The following is a 19,881-nucleotide window of genomic DNA, read 5'->3' on the forward strand; positions in this document are numbered from 1 at the left end:
TGATATGTGCTATGATCAACTTATGATTGGGAATACGACAAATTAAATAAATTTAAAAGATTGATGACGAGAACTGTGTACAATACATAATAAAGCCATCTAGCCAATTCAAAAGTGTTCGTTAGTTACATTAGAGATATTGTTCTATATATATGCAGCCCCCCTACCCCAATTAAAAGAAAAAAGATATTGTTCTAAATTCAAATCGTTGCTTGTTAGCAATAAAATCTCTAAACAAAGAATACGATGCCATGCCAGAATATAGTGCACCAAAGTTTTTTATATGCAATTAGTATTTGAGAAAAAGGGTTACGCATAAACATTAGTATTTTACTATATGCAATGGATAAATTCTTTTTTACATAAATAAAATTTAAATTTAATTTATAATATTGTCAGTGTAAAAAACTTACATTGTCCACCGACTAAAATTCATAATTGATATTATTTTAAAAATAATTTATCATAAAAATCAATAAATTTATCATACTTTACTGTTTATAATTTAAAAATAATATAAATACCTTTGACATTGTTAATGCATAAACTATTTATTCTTAAAAATTAGTAATTTAAATTATTTTATCATTGAAATTGCTTTCTTCCATCCCCTATACTATGTTTCCTGTCTTAATGACGTTTTCTCATTATTAATATCAATAAAAGAAATCACAAAAGGCCTTGGACTTTATATAGGTGACGCAAAACGTAAGAAAGATAGTGAGCTTACAAATATTTGAATTTGGTGGTACACAACTTCACCAACTTCCAGAAGTAGCTCATGCGCTAAAACTGTCTTTAATATGTTAAAAAAAAAATTACATTTGTCATTGTTTTATACATTTTGCCACGAGGATTATGTTTGAATTTTTGCCTCTAATATGGGATTATATATAATTTTTGACATTCAATGCCTTTCACCAAAATAACTAGCAATGAAAACCAATGTCCATTCCTTGACCCTTTCCAATGCAATATGGCAACCTGAGCAAGGCAGAAGCAACAGACATGAGATAAAGACACTACCTGATCACCTTGATTTCTACTAGGGCATTAGGTGTATAGCCTAAGAGTTGATTACTTGATTCCATCTTGGGTTGATTGTTCATAACCGACATCAACCCATAGTGCAATGAATAAATACAGACAAACCATGTCCCAACACAGCTACTCTGTCAGAAACTCACTTCAAAACTCAGTTTTCTAGCCAGTCTATGCAATGATAAATCTTAGTCCTAGTTACGAAAATAACAAATGAAAGTCGTAATTTATCAGCATGTAAGCTTCAAATTTCCGTTCAATTAGTGATCATTTTAAACTGGAATCTGGATAGCTGCTGAGGAATAGTGGATATAACTGGCCCGTATCTCTGCAAACAAAAGATACACAAATTTCATGACATGGAATAAAAGTATAACATATTTTTATTGACAGGCTTAGTTATGTGAATAGGTTTCAAAATTAATACCATGATCAATTGTCAGATGAAAACTTTTAAGATATGCTCAAAATAGAAAGCATTTTAGATAAGCCCTTAATTACTTGACACAGCTTCAGTTCATATACATGTTTTCCATTAAACAATTACTGATAACCATTTCAAATTTCAATATTTCAAATTTCAATTCTTCACATTATAAAGAGTTCATTCCACGATCCAGTAACAGAAAAGAACCATATTAAGTACCATACCTGAACATTATCATAGAGTTCAAACAATGGAACAGCAAGAAGTTTTAAATTTTTGGGCACTGCAAAGTATTCCCTCTCAGATAAATGAACAAGGAAAAGCTTTTTGCACTCCTGCATACAAGATATTCAATGATATTATTGTAAGCATGGACCAACTGACCAAGGGAGCCAGGAATTCAAGATATTCAATGACATTGTTTTCTCAAATTACCTTGGGTTTTGTTATATGAGGAGGGCAGTATGGATACATTATGGTTTCAAAATTTGGCCTCCACCAGATTGCTACACACTCACTTATCTGCAGTTTTCCATGGATAAGTGCAAATGAACAACAAAAAACATGGGGATAGTCACCAATGCCAAATTTAACATGTCTCTCCAGAGTCCATATGTCTAAAAAGTAACAATACCTGCCAGTCAGGCACAAGAGCTGGTGAATTAGCACCAAGCTTGCTAGTCAACTTCCTCTTCAAGCCCTCAATTTCTGTAAACCACATCAAATAACCCCACAAAAAAGTTTATTAAGATGATCATGAGCTGCTATTTTCAGACTATCATATTCAGAATAAAGAAGCAAGATCTTACCATTCTCTCCTGGTTTGAGACGACCGCCTGGGAGTTTGCAGAATGTGTTTCCAATTTGGAGAAGAAGTATATGAGGATGATTGTGCTCTTGTACCTGGAAATTTAAAAGTATAAAGATGAGATAGGACAATAAGAAGAATCTCAAAGGGAATTAGATGGTCTTTCTCTATGAAAGGGAATTAACAAGAACACAGTGAGAAACCATATTATAGCAAAAAGTAACTGAAAAAGTAAAAACCTAAGTGACCTAAATGAAGTTAGCACGGAATTGATCAGATGTAAGTAAAGGGTCCCACTCCCACCAAAAATAGGATCCACTTTTCCCCCCTCTTAGATGGGCCCTTCTGGTCTCAGTGTGTCAGTTTTTTTTCTGGGGGAGGGGACATCTTCATGACTAGACCTTATGAGTCATGGCCACCAGGTCGAAAGTTAACAATCTTATTGTTGTACCAAGACTCACCCTCATAATGGGCAAAACAATGCATAAGGCTCTCACCATTATGAGATTTGTAGAGGCTCAAATTTAAACAGTCTACTATCCAATCTAAATATAGAATTCCAAATGCCCGTGACTGGATACTTGTCAATTCTTTATTACTGACAAAACAGCAACTAAGATTAGTCCCCGTGTTCCATAATGTATGTCTATTCTATTACATGCAATTATCGGGAGAAGATGTGGTACCACAAGTGTCTAAGTTTAAATATCAAATTATCAATACTACAAAATAATGGTGAAATTAATGAGGATGTCACACATAGGATACAAGCTGGATTGCTAAAATGGAGAAAGGCATCAGGGATTATTTGTGACTACAAAGTACCTACCAAACACAAAGGCAAGTTTTTTCATAGTACTATACATCTGGCTATACTCCATGGTAACAAATGTTGGTGTTTACAGGGACAAGAGAAAAGGTCTAAGTAGTAGAAATGAGAATGCTAAGATGAATGTGATCATATAACAAAATACAAGATACAAAATGATTAAATGATTGTATACTAGGAACAATTGGTGCGGCACCAATTGAGAAAAAGATAATAGAAAATCAATTAAGATGATTTGGACATGTACACAGAAGGCCCTGGTGAGAAGAGTAGATTGTAGGGTTTTTAATCCTATGAAGAGAAGGAGAGGAGTGCCAAGAACTACATTGAAGAACGTGGTCAAGAGGGATCTCATGGTAAATAGCATTGTTAAAACCTTGGTCTTTAACTGAACAGAATGGTCTTTTTAACAATGTTGTTGTCAAACCAAATTTACCTCACTGTGTAGTTCAAAGGGTTACTGTAAGAAAATGACTCAAGTAAAGACAAGTAATGGCAACATATGATTAGGACAAAGTTGAAAAATATTTTACATATAGGAAGCAAATTGAACAAAATAAAGTAAAGAAAGAGAGCAATGACTTAGCACACCAGTAAAATTCCTTCCACACTGGTCCTCATTCCCTCCTTCATATAGCTGAAACAAAGGAAATAATCATATTTCAGAAAAGTTTCGGAATTTAACTAATTCGAGTAGCACACAGGACAGGGAACGAGCAAAATAAGTATATAAGAGGAAGAGCAGTTCTAAGTTTCATTTTCATTTTTCGAACAGAAGAGAATTATTGATTTTAAAACCATGTCTATGATAAAATTAAAGTATTGAAATTACTAGCTACAAAAGAAAAAGAGAAATTTTCGGTTGTGTTCTGCACTCCATAAAAAATATAATGAAGAAAGTGTGGTTTGCAAGAGAAAGAGGTAAAAAAGGGGGTGTAGTCTAGGGTTTGTAAAGAAAGAGGAGAAAGGATACGAACTTGACTTTCATGCGAGCGAGACGATCCGCGACGGAGGTATCCTTCTCCATCTTGGGCTCCTTCGTGCCGAACGTGTAGCTGGACAACGGGTAAGTATTCACAACCTGCGACGACACCATTTTCAAAACTCAACAACACCAGAGAGAGTGTGTGTGAATTTGTATTCTGTAAATGTTATTTCAATTTCAATGTCCGCGTCTCATGTCTCATACTGCTAGATCTCAATCACGCTGGATCATGGGCCGCTGGCCCGCTTCTATTTCATAACTTTTTTAAAAAAAAAAAAGAAAAACACTTACTAAATGTTATGTGTCAGACTTTTTTGATATGCCAAAAAGACAAGAGTGGTGGTCGGAAGACTTGAGGCCGGAACCTTTTCCACCTGAATTTTGATAGGTTAGGCTTATTTGTTTTCAATTTTTTGTATTTTATCCCCTCTAGTTTATTATATTGGAACTCATTATTCTCAATTTTTTTACTCTTTGATAACACTCTTTGTAAGTAAGCTTTTTTGTTTCCAGTGACCTAAGGTCCTAGATTCGCCATTGCCACCATAGAGTCCAAACTTGACACCTTTATTTTAAGGGCAAAAGCGTGAATGTTCAAACCAACTCAAAGTGAACAATATCTCATCAGCAGTGATCCTAACCATGCAGCAGACTTCAGGTCGGAACAAAAATCAATTCTTAAGTTTGAATTTTATTAAAAAAAAATATTTGATATCATTTTATTAAATAGGCTATTAAATGAAAAAATTAATCTCTACAGGAAATTGAATACATGATTTTTTTATAAAAAAAAAAACAAATGTTTATTTTAATATTTCAAATAAGTGATTCATTTAAAAATATAATCAATTCCACTACTTTATTATAAATTTGGCTCCTTACTTTTAAACGAAAACATTTTTAAGGATGATTTTTTCTCATAAAATCAATTAACTTTTCCTGAATTAAATATTTAATTTTAGGTTAAATTATTCTTTTCTTATTATAGTTTTATGATTCCTATCTTTTAGTCTCTATAATTTGAAAATGATTTTTTAATTTCTATAATTTACATGTTAATTTTCGTTTGATCCCTGTCATTTAAGAGTATTTTTTTTAGTTTTTAGTCCTTATCACTTATATTTTAATTCTTTTCTAGTTTCTATAATTTTTTCGACCAATGAGTATGAATTATATTAATAATAGCTCAATAAATGCATCCATTTCCCCGAAAAATGAGTGATATTTCAATAATATGAAGTTTTGAACAAGTTTTGATTGTCATTTATTTTATTTTTGGCTGCAGTTATCAACTGATGTAAAGGTTCCTTCAAACTGGATCAAGGTAAATAGCACAAAGAAAACAATTCGGTATCACCCTCCTAAAGTAGTGACAGCATTAGACAAGTTATCATTAGCAGAAGAGGAGCTCACTGTTGCCTGCCGAGCTGCCTGGAATAGCTTTCTTAGGGACTTCAGTAAACACTATGCTGAGTTCCAAGCTGCTGTTCAAGCACTAGCTGCCTTAGATTGTCTGCATTCATTTGCCATTCTTTCAAGAAATAAGGTTTGTTCTTAAAGGAATTTTCAACTGCCTTCAAATGTTTCTGGCATTTTGTAATATAATTCTCTATTTTCTGTGACAGGGTTATGTTCGCCCAGTGTTTGTAGATGATCATGAGCCTGTTCAAATACAAATTTGTTCTGGTAGACATCTGGTATGAATTTAATGGCTTGAACTTTCGTATGTAATTTCTCACCTAGTGCCATAAGGCTTTCGTACTTTTGTACAAATTAACATTAATGTTTTCTTGAATCCATTTGAGTTGCAAATTCTTGCCTGTCATATTTGTGGTTTTACTGGTTTGTGTATTTAGTATACGTTATCATGTGCATTTTTCCCCCTTCAAATTGGTTCTTGGATGGCTTAGTCATTGGCTTGTGCATCAGAAGAATTGTTTGACAGTTGCAAATGTAGTTGAAATGACTTTGCAACATTATCTAGTGTAACAGAACCTGAATACTCTACCCTCAAAATTTTTGGGGTTGCTATACTTTTGAGTTTTGACTTTGACTCATTTGATTCAAGTTCCTCATTGTTTATTGGTAACCCGAGGCTCATTATTGTAAGTCATTTCTCACCAGGTTTTAAAGACTACCTTACAAGACAATTTTGTCCCAAATGATACAAACATGCATGCAGATGGAGAGAACTGTCAGATTGTTACTGGACCCAATATGGGGGGAAAAAGTTGCTACATTCGCCAGGTGGCTCTGATTGCTATAATGGCTCAGGTAGAACCAATGCAGTGTGTGCTATATTTATGCTTTAGATTTTCTGCCGTTAATGCATCAACCTGTCGAGGTTGTGCAGTAGAGCGTATGCTTTACTTTGTTAATACTGAAAGCCAATTATCTTTTCTGTCAAAGGTTCTGATATATCATGTCTTGAAATTGAGTTAGCTTTTTGTTTCAAATTTTCTGTATTTTCAGCTCAAGTTGTTGAACTATTTTCCCCTCTAAAATATTTAACCTACTGCTTTTCTTTGACAACCTTGTCCCTTCGACCTGTTGCTTTATTGAAATATTTCTGATCTCTCTAGGTTGGTTCCTTTGTACCAGCATCATCAGCAAAACTTCATGTCCTGGATAGAATCTACACCCGGATGGGTGCTTCTGACAGTATTCAGCAAGGGAGAAGCACCTTCCTAGAAGAATTAAGTGAGACTTCACATATACTCCATAGCTGCACAGAACATTCACTGGTTGTCATAGATGAGCTTGGGAGAGGTACAAGTACACATGATGGTATGGCCATTGCTCATGCGACGTTGTATTATCTTCTGAAGCAAAAAAGAAGCATGGTCCTCTTTGTCACACACTATCCCAAGATTGCCAGTCTGGCAACTGAATTTCCTGGCTCTGGCAGCGTATCACGTGTCACATCTGACCTCACACGATGCAAGTAAAAATTCCAACTTGGATCATGATATCACTTATCTATACAAGCTAGTACCTGGTGTTTCAGAGAGGAGTTTTGGATTTAAGGTTGCCCAGCTTGCACAGGTAATAAATTCACGAAATTATATATTACTATTTAACACCTGTCAAAAGATATATATATTACTAGTGTACTGCTGTCAGAGCAATTGGTTGATTTTGTTTGAGTGGATAATAAATATGTGATGCATAACTCTTCCTCAAGTAGAGCTAGTTCATTCATTGCAGACTAACATTAGGGCTAGGAATTGGAAATTTGGGGATTGCATTAGCATCTGAGCTTGATTGCTGAGGTTTCTAATGTTTATAGAAATTTCTTTTATTGAATTTCACTAAGTTGGAAACATCATGCTTTTCAGTTACCATCACATTGCATAAGTCGAGCTATTGTCATGGCTTCTAAATTAGAAGCACTAGTAAACAGTAGAATACATGGTAGATCAAGAAAGGAGCTGTTATTGGACACGCTGGTGATTGATCAAGAAAAAGAACAGCTTATGGCTCAACCGCATGATCATCCACATAAAGAGAAAGTATAGCTTACAAAGATTTCTATTTAAACTTAAAAGCTGCAACACAAGATGACGATGGTGCTAAATGCTTTCACCTATTGGAACATGCTAGAAGCATTGCAAAGAAATTAATTGGCAGGTGAGGTACCTTGTCTTTTTTTTCATTATTTTAAAGAAGATGAATATTTTTATCTAATTTTGATCTCATTACTACTTATTAGCTCCCTTTAGCGTTACTAATGCATGGTGATAAGATTATCAGTTTAGACCTTTGACTCAATTTTCCCGTCATATATTATCCATATAATGCAGTTATAAGATTGGCTTAGTTGTGAAGGGTAAGAGGTCGTGAGTTTGAATCATCCTACTAACACAACATTAACAACTAACACCTAACAAACAAACAAACAACAACAACGCCTTATCCCACTAGGTGGGGTCGGCTACATGGATCAACTTCCGCCATAATGTTCTATCAAGTACCATACTTCTATCCAAATCATTAAGTTCGAGATCTTTCTTGATAACCTCTCTTATAGTCTTTTTGGGTCTTCCTCTGCCTCGAATTGTTTGCCTTCTCTCCATCTGGTCTACTCTCCTCACTACAGAGTCTACCGGTCTTCTCTCTACATGCCCAAACCACCTAAGTCTATTTTCCACCATCTTCTCTACAATAGGCGCTACTCCAACCCTCTCTCTAATAGCTCCGTTTCTAATTTTATCCTGTCGAGTCTTACCACACATCCATCGCAACATCCTCATCTCCGCTACACCTACTTTAGTCTCATGTTGGCTCTTGACCGCCCAACATTCTGTACCGTACAAAATCGCCGGTCTTACCGCAGTCCGATAAAACTTTCCCTTTAGCTTGATCGGTACCTTTGCATCACATAACACCCCCGATGCTTTTCTCCATTTCATTCATCCTGCTTGAATGCGATGATTCACATCCCCTTCAATTTCTCCATCATCCTGTATTACAGACCCAAGATATTTAAACCGTGTGACTTGAGGGATAATATGGTCTCCTATTTTCACCTCTGAGTTAGATACCCTCGTACTTTTGTTGAACTTACATTCCATATACTCCGATTTGCTTCTGCTTAGGCGAAAGCCATGTGTTTCTAGAGCTCGGCTCCAAGTTTCCAACCTCTCATTCAACTCCTCCCTCGACTCTCCAAGGAGGACTATGTCATCTGCAAAAAGCATGCATCTTGGCGCTATCTCTTGGATTTGTTCCGTGAGGACATCCAGAATTAAGGTAAAAAGGTAGGGGCTAAGGGTTAACCCTTGATGCAAACTAATTGTGATGGGAAAATCGTCTGACTCTCCACCCTGTGTCCTAACACTAGTCGATACCCCATCATACATATCTTGGATAGCTCGAATATATGCAACCCTAACCCCTTTCTTTTCTAGAGCTTTCCACAAAATCTCTCTAGGCACTCTATCATACGCTTTCTCCAAGTCAATAAAAATCAAGTGCAAGTCTTGTTGGTCCATGCGATATTGCTCCATCACCCGCCGTAATAAATAAATCGCTTCCATGGTCGACCTTCCCGGCATGAAACCAAATTGATTCTCAGTAACTTGAGTCTCCTTTCTTAATCTCCGTTCGATCACTTTTTCCCATAATTTCATGGTATGACTCATGAGCTTGATTCCCCTATAATTTGCACAATTTTGTATATCCCCCTTGTTCTTATAGATTGGCACTAACGTGCTTCTCCTCCATTCCTCCGGCATGCGTTTTGACCTCATAATTTCATTAAAGAGTTTGGTGAGCCACTCAAGACCTCTATCTCCAAGAGTTTTCCACACTTCAATAGGTATGTTGTCTGGCCCCACCGCCTTACCGTTACTCATTCTTTTCAACGCTTCCTTTACTTCCTGTTTCTGAATCCGACGATAATACTTATAGTTCCGGTCCTCTTCTCTTGTGTCTAGACTGCTAGAGTCATATCCATATCCATCATTAAATAAGTTGTGGAAATACACCTTCCACCTTTCCTTGATATCTTTTTCATGCACTAAGACTTTGCCTTCTTCATCCTTAACACACTTTACGTGATCCAAATCTCTAGTCTTCCTCTCTCTACCCTTAGCAAGCCTATATATAGATCTTTCTCCGTCCCTGGTTCCTAGAGCTTGGTATAGTCCGTCAAAAGCTTGGGCTCTTGCCTCACTCACCGCCTTTTTGGTTTCATTTCTAGCTATCTTATACTTATCCCAAGTTTCAGAATTTCTACACCTAGACCACTCCTTGAAACACTCCTTTTTTACTCTAACTTTGCTCTGAACACTTTCATTCCACCACCACGATTCTTTACCCCTAGGTCCAAAACCTCTAGATTCATCCAACGTCTCTTTAGCCACTTTAATAATCTCTTGGGACGTCTTGTTCCACATATCATTTGCACTTCCTTGTGATTGTCCACACCATCCCTCCCATATCTTTTGTTGGAAGATTCCTTGTTTCTCACCCTTCAAGTGCCACCATTTGATCCTTGGTGCTACCATAGGACTTCTTCTCTTTGCCCTATCTCTAATTCTTACATCCATAACCAAAACTCTATGTTGGGTAGTCAAGCTCTCTCCCGGGATAACTTTACAGTTCAAGCAATACTTCCTATCAGACTTCCTGATAAGGAAGAAATCTATCTGAAAACATGTCTCTCCACTTTTGTAAGTGATAAGATGTTCCTCTCTTTTCTTAAACCATGTATTGGCTATAGAAAGATCCAAAGCCTCCGAAAACTCCAAGATGGATTTACCCTCCCCATTCATCTCCCCTAGGTCAAAACCCCCATGCACCCCCTCAAAACCTCTATCCACGCTACCTACATGTCCATTGAGATCCCCTCCTAGGAAAACTTTCTCTCCTTGGGGTATATCCTGAAGTACCCCTTCTAGATCCTCCCAAAATTTTACCTTAAAGTGTTCTGCCAACCCAACCTGAGGTGCGTACCCACTAATAACATTAAAGGTGTCCTGCCCCACTACCAATTTTAAGGCTATGATACGATCTCCTACTCTTCTTACATCTACGACATCCTTCTTCCACTGCTTGTCCACAATAATCCCTACCCCATTTCTTGATCTGATTTTTCCCGTATATCACAGCTTAAATCCCGAGTTGTCTAATTCTTTCGCTTTTTCACCTGTCCACTTAGTTTCTTGTAGGCACATAAAATTGATCTTCCTCCTCACCATAACATCCACTATTTCCATAGATTTTCCAGTAAGTGTGCCTATATTCCATGTACCAAAGTGAATCCTCCTGTCATGAACTAGCTTCTTTACCCACACTCGTTCACGAAAATGTGGGAACCCTTGCTTACTTTTCACTACATCCGGGCGGCGATGCAGCGGCCCTTGCTCTTTTGACACTGTACTCGAGCCATACAGCGCGTTGCTTTCGGGCAACGACCTAGCATTCACATTATTACGTAATTGATCCATGTCATAGAGATTCGACAAAGTTTTACGTTGGCTGTCGAAAGCCTAACACAATCCTCTCCTTTTATCCGGGTTTGGGACCGGCTAAGAATAGCAAAGCTAACCTAGGCAGGATTAACAACTAACACCTAACATGTATTGATAAAAAAATATTATCTATATAATATTTTTACCATTAGAATAGTTTTATTAGCTATACATATATGAGAGCGTAGCAAAGAAGCTTTGGTAATTATGTTTGGAGGGATTAGCTAACTGATTTGTTTGTGGTTGACACGAGTTACTTCTAAATTTTCATCACAACTATAATGAAGTTTGCTTGTGCATTAACAGATCAATGCAGTATGTGTAAGTGAGGATTACATGCAGAAGCAGGGTTCGGGTCTCCTCCAGCGTTGTAGAATGTAGATAATATTTTGCATTAAAAAAATTGTTTATTCGTTTAAGTTAAACCTTCCAATTTTTGCTTCTTTACCTGCCTCCTGTCTCGTTTATATTTTTGTAATTTCGGTTGCGCTTGGGAATTGATCTTATATTGATGTCCTAATTTGAGCCAACGGAAGTAAAATCAACGTTGTCACTATAAATTCTATCTTAACATCCTTTGAAATGTTTATTCAGCCGTTAACTTTTTAGTTCATTTATATGTTTATGCTAGTCTCGTAGCATAAAATAATTAGGCTCCCTTAGTCTTTCAGTGCGGCATATGGTCGTCCTCAGAGTGACCCTTTAGTGTTTCTTTGGACTTTGTAGAATATTTTCTCGAAATTAACTAGCCAGTGATTGGGCTAATAGAAGTGTTAGTAGGTAAAATGTCTATTTCTCCAAAGATTAATTGGCGGAAAGGACCAACAGTAGCTCATGCAACGGAAGCTTCAACCCATGTTTCGAATGGAATAAACTGCGAATAGTCATAATCTCTTTCAGCTCTTTGCAGTAGCTAGCAAAATTAAGCATGCATATCATATAAGACTTAGTTATTTAAATTATAAAAACATTTAATTACAATTATTATTTATTAGATTGCAACTTAGATTACGTGTTTAATTATAAAATTCAGTTTTATGCTTTTTAATTAAAGGGTATGTGAGACTTTTTAAGATGTTTTAAAAGTCCACTGATTTATAGTTAAATATGTAATTTAAGTCACTAATTTTAATCTAATGGTTTAAATTAAATTTCTCATTTTTTATAGTCACAATTAGAAGAATAAAGTGTGTTAAGATGTGACAGATAGTAAGAACAATAAAGCTAGTGACAGATAATGAGAGCAGAGGAAAGGTTTGATAAATGATTGATGTAATAGAGATTAGAGAAACAAGTACACACAAATTAGATAAGAATAATAACGTGTGATAAATGACAGATAATTAGAACATTAAAGTGAAAATAAGAGAGGAGAAAATGTGTGATAAAATGATCGATATAATATTAGAGAGAAGATTATGTCGTAGAGTGTTGTAGTATCAATTATATAACTTCAAAAATCCTTATCAGCTATTATATTACTCAGTCACCATCCATTAAAAAATGAAATAGGAATGGTGTGTATCACAGGTTCTGATGGAAAGTTTATGTTTTATCTCAGACCAACTTTAGTCACCATGCATGGAAAGTTTGTGATTCAATCAAAATCTTCATAACAACTATTCATTCAAATCTTCACAGGTTCTGGTAGATTTGTACATCAATCAGTATTAAATAATAAGTTTAGCAGATAGACCCGACCTCTCTCAAATTGAAAGAGTGAGGGATACATGTATGTATCTTGATCAGTGGGTAGGTTCTCATTGGTATTGACCCTATAGCCAAACTATGAAATCATTTTTATCATATGCACGCTTATTGACGATTCGTGAACAGTAAAATGCAAATTATTTTTACCCCTAAAAAAAGAGTATGCGATAAAAACATTATTTATTTTTTAATCTTAAATCAACCGCATGTTACTTGAAACCCGGACACTTCAATTCGATAAGAAGAACATAATCCATAAGAGGTTCATATTATATTAAAAATATGTTTTATGAAATAATTTAAAATTAATGATTTATATAAGTTTTAAACATATGATTTTTATATTATTAATATAATGTTCTAATCAACTGAATTAATAAATTAATTAATGTCAATATATATATCACTAAAAATATTAGGTGTAGAAATTTTTTTTCCGTATATTTATTAACAGAAATAATTTTAAAATATTTCCAAAAATATTAGGTGTAGAAGATTTCCTTCACCATAAAGTTTGGCTAACTTAGAAACTGGGCTTTGTCACTCGCCGCCTAGAATCCAACAACACCCAAATGACAATTTAGCTTAATCTATAGCTGAACCTGCCAACCTGGTATTTTAGTTTGAGTGAGAACAAATAAACCAATTATCAATTATGGATGATTTCGCATGTCCAGACGACCAGACAAAACTGTTGATAATTTTCTATCACAGATGTCTTTATTAAGTTTATTGACATTTACATTTCTTCAAAAAAAAAATTGTGTAGACACTTCAATGTGAATGGAATTGTATGAATTACGTACCACAACATGTCAACATGCAAGCTAAATACCGGATTGCATGCATGGCAAGACAACGCATCAAGGTAATTAAATAGTTTTGAAATTTTAATTCATCTGAAATTCAAATTAAATATATACGCTTAAAAAAGAATCAATTTATAATTCCCTTACAGATTACATGAAACGTAAAGCTTGGGTTGCAATTTGGTTGTACGACCTAGAGAAGCATAGAAATAATAAACTTCTTTTTTTAAAAAAAAAAAAACAACAACAAAACTTCTAATTTAAACGAGGCTAATCAAGACAATTTAAACTTTGCATATGATTTTAGAGTACATTTATACTTTATGTAAATTTGCATATTTTATTATTTTTATTAGAGTAAATAGTGTATGTATTGATAATATAAAAAATATACCATTATTCAATAAAAAAACTATCATATATAATAAGTTTGTTAAATTTATAAAAGTTACTTTAAGGACAACACTAACAATGATTTTTATTGGTTAAACAATGTAAAAAAAAATTATATTAAAAATATCAAAAAATTAAAAACCCTTTGTTATCCAAATATTGTTAGTTTTACCTCGACTTTGTTTGCCCACCTACTCTAGCTCCAAATTTACTATTATGTCATGGGAGAGATGATGCTTATTGCATGCATTAAAGAGAGCCTGTTCATCATTTTATTTGAGAAATAATATAGTTGATTTAATAATTCATACCAATAAGAAAAGAAAAATGAAATAAAATAGGTTATATAATAAATAATATAAAGATGAAGGGAAAATGTTCTATAAGTTATGATATAAATACAAATGTAATGGTCAAGCATTAATAATATAAAAAAAATTACATCATCAATCAATCAAATAATGATTATTATAATTTTTAAAATAATTATTATAAAAGTTAACAATAATAATTTATATTTAAATAATAATTTAAAATTATTTAATACTATCAATGCATAATTCATTTTCTTTATAATATAATATTTTATTTTATTTATTAATATATATTCACTTTTTTTAAGATTGAAATATGTTAACAAACTACAATTTAAGTGTATTCTAAGTTTTTTTTCCTTTTTTTTTATCTTTATCTTAAATTTCTTATCACATAATTTATCATATTTATTATTTTTTGTCTGTAAATTTTTTCCTTCAAATCCTTTTCTTCGTTGAACTTCAATCCACCAAAACGAGGCAAACCAGTATTCTTTTTATACTTGATAGTTGATACCATTAAATTAAAGCCACAGATCCATACCTGACGAAAAGTTGGCATTAGCGGTTGGTAAAGTACATATAATTAGAGAATGTTAATGAATATTTTTAAAATATTGATTAAAGCATTAAAAAATATAAAATAGTATCATTAATATATTTTTATTGTGTTTAATAAAAAATCATTTATTACATTTTAATAAGTACTAATTAGTATAATTTAATATAATCAATTTTAGTTTTGTAAATTAAAATGTGAGGATGGAAATAGGTTAGAGAGGTAGGTAATAGACATATAGCATAGGCAAACAAATCCAATAGATTCACTGACATTTAATGTAATGTAGTTATGTTTTTGTGGGCAGTCAACTTCAAACTCACGACAACATTTGTTGCTGAACTGAACCCACCAAACCACCACCTCGGACATCAATTTTTTATATAACAAAAATATAAATATACATTTTACATTTTTACAAAAGTTTTTATATTTGTCACACACAAATGTATCTAAAATGAATAATTTAAAATTTTCTTACAAGACTTTCTATTAAATCTCCTACTTTCCTTATACGAAAAGTAGTAAATATGCTTTATATTTTTAAGATATTAGATATAATTATCTCTTCATTTGATATTTTCTCTATAAAGGAGGAGTAACAGGAAGATTTGTAAGAAAATGAAGAAAATAGTACATCATTACTCATAACATAAATGAGATTCTATTAAGTTTTTATGATATTTACAAAAATAGATTTTACGTAATTTTCTTGAGTATCTTTGAGTGAGAGAATATTTTTTTAACAAAAATTAAATACAATTTTAAAGTTATTTTTTAATCAAAATTAGATTTTTATTTTGATATTCTATGTCAATTTTTAGGAATTTAATTAAAAACATTAACATAAAAAGAATTGTATTGTCATCAATGACAACTTTTCTCTTTTCTTATCTCAAGTATTGGATAAAAGCTAATAAACTTATTAAATATAATTAATTATATTTGTATGATTGTATAAAATTAATTTATAACTAAAAATGACTATTTAATATGTTTTTCAATTCTATTTTTTATTATGTAGATTGTGAATGTGGAACTCTAATTCTAATTTTAATAGCAGAATAATATTAAAAATATCTAATTAGTAATTAAATGTAATTATTTTATTTTCCTAAAAAAAGTTTTATTTTGTTTGGTTTTATCGGAACTGACATTTCATGACCTAAGCTAAGCCTTTTTCCGTAATTTCCCACCGCCCCCTTGGAATCCGCATCTACATCCACCTTTCTCCTCACAAATTACATGTTTCTGTAACATTTACATACAAATTATAAGAAAAAGAAAGGAAAAAGAAGTAAAGCATGAACGAACACCTCAGAACTTTTGCACTTCAACTCAGCTACTCAACAACGACGCCAAAATCCTCTTCCACACCGCACACTGCTTCTTCCGTTCTCTCAAGGTATGTCTCTTCTCACTCTCTCTCCACACAAAAATAACAATCACAAAGCACACACGCATGCACTTCTACATCTGCCTATGTTCTTGTGTGTAAAACAAGGTGGAATTTTGGGGTACCGGGGGTTTAGATCTTCATCTTATACGAATGACCCAGAATTTGTTTAGTTTCCAAGAGTTTTTTTCTGTGTGTTTTCATTTCTGGGTGTCTGGAATCGAGAATTCAAGATCCTAGGCTGATTGGTCCTTCATGGACTGCTTCGGTTTTGGATTTGGTGCTTTCGAGATATGGTGTGGCTGAGAGTTACGATTTATTTTCGTTGAGGCTTTTTTGTGAAACATGAGTAATTGTTTTGACATGAAAGTTTTGAAGTTGTCGTAAGTGGTGGGTGAGTGAAGCACGAGTAATTGGAGAGTTCGATTCAATGAGCGCCAATTGTTTTGTAAGTTTGTTCGGTCTGATTAATTGTTCATTCTCCCACTCATTTAACATCCAATTTTCATTTTCGATGACCAAGTTTTGTTTTTGAGTGAATGTGGTTTGGACGCCTAATCAACTCTACTTGGTATTTGTTCGTCTTTTCTGTTCTCACATCTCTAAGTTTTTTTTGTTTTTTTCTACTCCATGAGAATCATGGAGTGGAATTAATGATGTTTAGTGAAGAGTTCATGGGAATCGTTAATTGTTTTTGGAGATGCCATGTAGGTGATTTAGCATTTTATCTATGTCTAATTTGTAAGTTCAGGCGAAAATGATTGAGTTCAATAACCATGGGCCAGAGTTGTATCCATGATGGTTCTTGAATCTTGACGATGAATGTGAACTTCTTTCTCTCTGTCTAAATTTTTTTTCACAGGGTGAAGGTAAAAAATTATTAGCCCATGCACATTAATAAGGTGCTGATACTCGGTATTTCCAATTATTTAATTAACTAATGACTAACACCGTATGTTAGAAATGAGGCGTTTGGTAGAAGGACTCTTTTAGGGTTCACAGAAATCTTAAGTTGGGGATGTGAAATTCGTATTATTCATTGGAAAAGTCTTGAGATCTCCGTTGGTGGCAAGATGACTTCAAGTTGGGACTGACGGTGGAGCACAACAGTGGCTTTGGCAGAGCAGATGGTGGTGGTGCTCCTGCAGAGACTATGATGCCGAAGTCACAAGATAGAGGTGAGTGAAAAAATGAATGGATGAATACCTGTTGAAGAAAGGATGTCTTGCATAGTGTGGAATCTGGCAGGAAAAACGGATATTCTGTTATCAAGCATGTGGCAAGTCGGTCATTCTTACATGTGGTGGCGTGGCAACGAGATAAGTGGATGAGAGGGGTTGGAATGTCGTCTTATGAAGGTCGGGTGCTAGATGTCAGTTAAGTTATGATCGATGGCGGCCAGGTGACGCGAAGCCTATGGCGGTAAAGTGAAGGCGGAACATGTCCAGAACACGTAGTTTGGTATGATTTTTTAAAAAAATATTCTTAGGGACTAACATTTCGAGGATTTTATTTTAACTATTTCTCAAATCTTAATAAAATATTCCTATAGAAGGAGGTAGAAATTCAAGATTCTTATGAAGATAGGAAAGTTTTAGCCATACTCAAGATAACATACTAAACACATTTATTGAGTTTTAGCCACACTCAAGAAAATAGGATTACTAGGAAACATGATTTTTGAGAAACACAATTCATGAATTCTTAGAAATATTGTCTACATTTTTTGAGAATTCTTGAACATACTAATCATTTTTTGAGAATTTATATGCATATTGTCTACATTAAAAAAACTATATTAATCTTTTTAGAACAGTGGCTATTCCACTATAACGCTTTTCGGGTTGGCCGCTACATGCTGCTATCCGGGATTTAAAAGCTTTCTTGTAATTGCTATTATCCTCTGTTTATTTCAGCACTTCTATTCTTTTCATGTGCTGCTATTAGTTTTTCACTCTAATGGTTTAAACTTACCACTGATTTTTGTAGGTTTCTTTACACTGAAATTCAGTAAGAAATTTGGAAAACTGGCATAATGGAAGACAACGACTACATAAGGAGATGGGAGGATCTGGACATAGATATTTTGGTGAAGATTTTTCAGTTGCTTGACATTTTTGAGTTGACATCCGGCATCTCTCGTGTTTGTAGTGCATGGCGCTTGGCATGTTGTGATCCACTTCTCTGGAAAACACTAGATTTGTCGATGTTAAGATCTAACTTCATCAAGATCCCATTAGAGCCATTTGTTTATGTTGATGGACGATCTGATAGGACATTAACGCGTATATTGAAGATTTCCCTGAGTCTCAGCCAGCAGAGTATAATGACTTTGATCTTCCATTTCAACTTGTACGTAAGTGATGAACAGTTGACATACACTGCTGAAAGGTAACTTCAACTTTCAAAATCATTATATCTATGTATTAAACATATAAAGTTGCATGAACCATATCAATTCAGACAGGTTGTGTACAACCTTGTGGAATATGATATGCTGATTGATCATCTTTCCATTTAGAGCTCACATCTTAATGTTGCTTGATATTGGATCAATAACTTTATTAGGACCAGCTTTTATGAGATTTTTTACCCTGGATTGCTGGGAAATATTTGAAAATCAGTAGGATAGTGTGGTTGTATTTCAATTTTTAGAAGAGTAGGAGGGCAACAATTGTCGGTTATTAACACTCCTTCAAAATGGAGGTTGCATATGTAGTTTGTCCAAAGAGCTAATCATGTCCCTTTTGTAGGTGCCCACAGCTCAGGCGACTCGTTCTGCCAGCTTGGAACAGAATCAAGAAACCAGGAATGTGCAAAGCCATTCGTGGCTGGAAAGAGTTAGAGTCCCTGACAATGCCTTGTATAGCAAATCCACCATATATTTTGGAGGAAATCTCAACGCACTGCAAGAACTTTAGCGAACTCAAGATTATGGGGCCATGTGACATTTTCTTTGCTTCATCACTTGCTGCGTTTCTTCCAAAATTAAGAGTCTTGAGCCTACGATGCTCAATGCTATATAAGGATGTTCTCATTCTCATCCTTGACAGCTTACAACACTTGGAAGTGCTCAACATATCACATTGTGTTCTGATGGAAGCCCTCCCAGCTCCTCAACAGAAAAGAATCATTAAAGAAATTGATGTGACTATTCGTCAGAAGGCTTCTCGGTTACGTGAATTTCTCACATGCATGGAAGACTCATGTGTCATGTGCCAACGAACAAGAACTGATGAAGGACTGATTAGGTGGTACAAGTACGAGGAAGGGCTTTGGAAAACAGATGAGGTGAGGTCTCTCTCACTTTAGGCAATCGGAAGCGATCTAGTTGTTAATGCTCATGTCACATTTTCTGTTGTTAAGTAATGCTGCCACCTTAAGTGTAGATCCAAATAAACAAAGTTTAATTCTTACAGATGAATGCTGTTGCACCCTCTAGGAGTTAGCCAAATCTTGTAACTGTATATAGGAACAATAAGTTTTGTTTCTGTAGTTGGTTTCATTTTGAGAAGTGTTCTAAATCATGAAAATTTGTTAAGACAGTAATTATGGTTCTTTATAGAAGTGTGATGAGATTAGTTTTGGGCTATTCTTCTTTAGTTTCAACATTTACAAGTAGTCAACTAGTCT

The 19,881-nt window shown here is 34.2% G+C and overlaps 2 protein-coding genes and 1 long non-coding RNA gene across 7 annotated transcripts; 2 read left to right on the forward strand and 1 right to left on the reverse strand.

Annotated features, from left to right (window-relative positions):
- Positions 1–930: 930 nt before the first annotated feature.
- Positions 931–4,696, reverse strand: LOC100790200 (pre-mRNA cleavage factor Im 25 kDa subunit 2). 2 transcript variants are annotated; one of them, XM_041005924.1, is made up of 8 exons: positions 4,382–4,696; positions 4,083–4,186; positions 3,697–3,742; positions 2,278–2,371; positions 2,103–2,176; positions 1,904–1,990; positions 1,693–1,803; positions 931–1,369 (listed from the first exon to the last, which is right to left on the reverse strand). In XM_041005924.1, the coding sequence occupies exons 2-8, from the start codon at positions 4,130–4,132 to the stop codon at positions 1,298–1,300; spliced, it is 534 nt and encodes a 177-aa protein (XP_040861858.1). In that variant the 5' UTR covers positions 4,133–4,186; positions 4,382–4,696; the 3' UTR covers positions 931–1,297. The 2 variants fall into 2 exon arrangements, with proteins under 2 accessions (XP_040861858.1, XP_040861857.1); XM_041005923.1 differs by lacking the exon at positions 4,382–4,696 and having other exon boundaries at positions 4,083–4,374.
- Positions 4,697–6,725: 2,029 nt separating this feature from the next.
- LOC102666631 (uncharacterized) lies at positions 6,726–11,551 on the forward strand. The gene is made up of 3 exons (XR_001383294.3): positions 6,726–7,135; positions 7,429–7,720; positions 11,374–11,551. It is a non-coding gene; the product is annotated as an uncharacterized lncRNA (long non-coding RNA).
- Positions 11,552–16,098: 4,547 nt separating this feature from the next.
- LOC100791249 (F-box/LRR-repeat protein At3g48880) lies at positions 16,099–19,840 on the forward strand. 4 transcript variants are annotated; one of them, XM_006589487.4, is made up of 4 exons: positions 16,104–16,257; positions 17,111–17,709; positions 18,238–18,639; positions 19,002–19,840. In XM_006589487.4, the coding sequence occupies exons 3-4, from the start codon at positions 18,284–18,286 to the stop codon at positions 19,558–19,560; spliced, it is 915 nt and encodes a 304-aa protein (XP_006589550.1). In that variant the 5' UTR covers positions 16,104–16,257; positions 17,111–17,709; positions 18,238–18,283; the 3' UTR covers positions 19,561–19,840. The 4 variants fall into 4 exon arrangements, with proteins under 4 accessions (XP_006589549.1, XP_003536472.1, XP_006589550.1 ...); XM_006589488.4 differs by having other exon boundaries at positions 16,105–16,257; positions 17,210–17,709; XM_006589486.4 differs by having other exon boundaries at positions 16,099–17,709.
- The last annotated feature ends 41 nt before the right edge of the window (positions 19,841–19,881 follow it).

This window comes from Glycine max, chromosome 10 (genome assembly GCF_000004515.6).
Source record: "Glycine max cultivar Williams 82 chromosome 10, Glycine_max_v4.0, whole genome shotgun sequence".
NCBI lineage: Eukaryota > Viridiplantae > Streptophyta > Magnoliopsida > Fabales > Fabaceae > Glycine > Glycine max.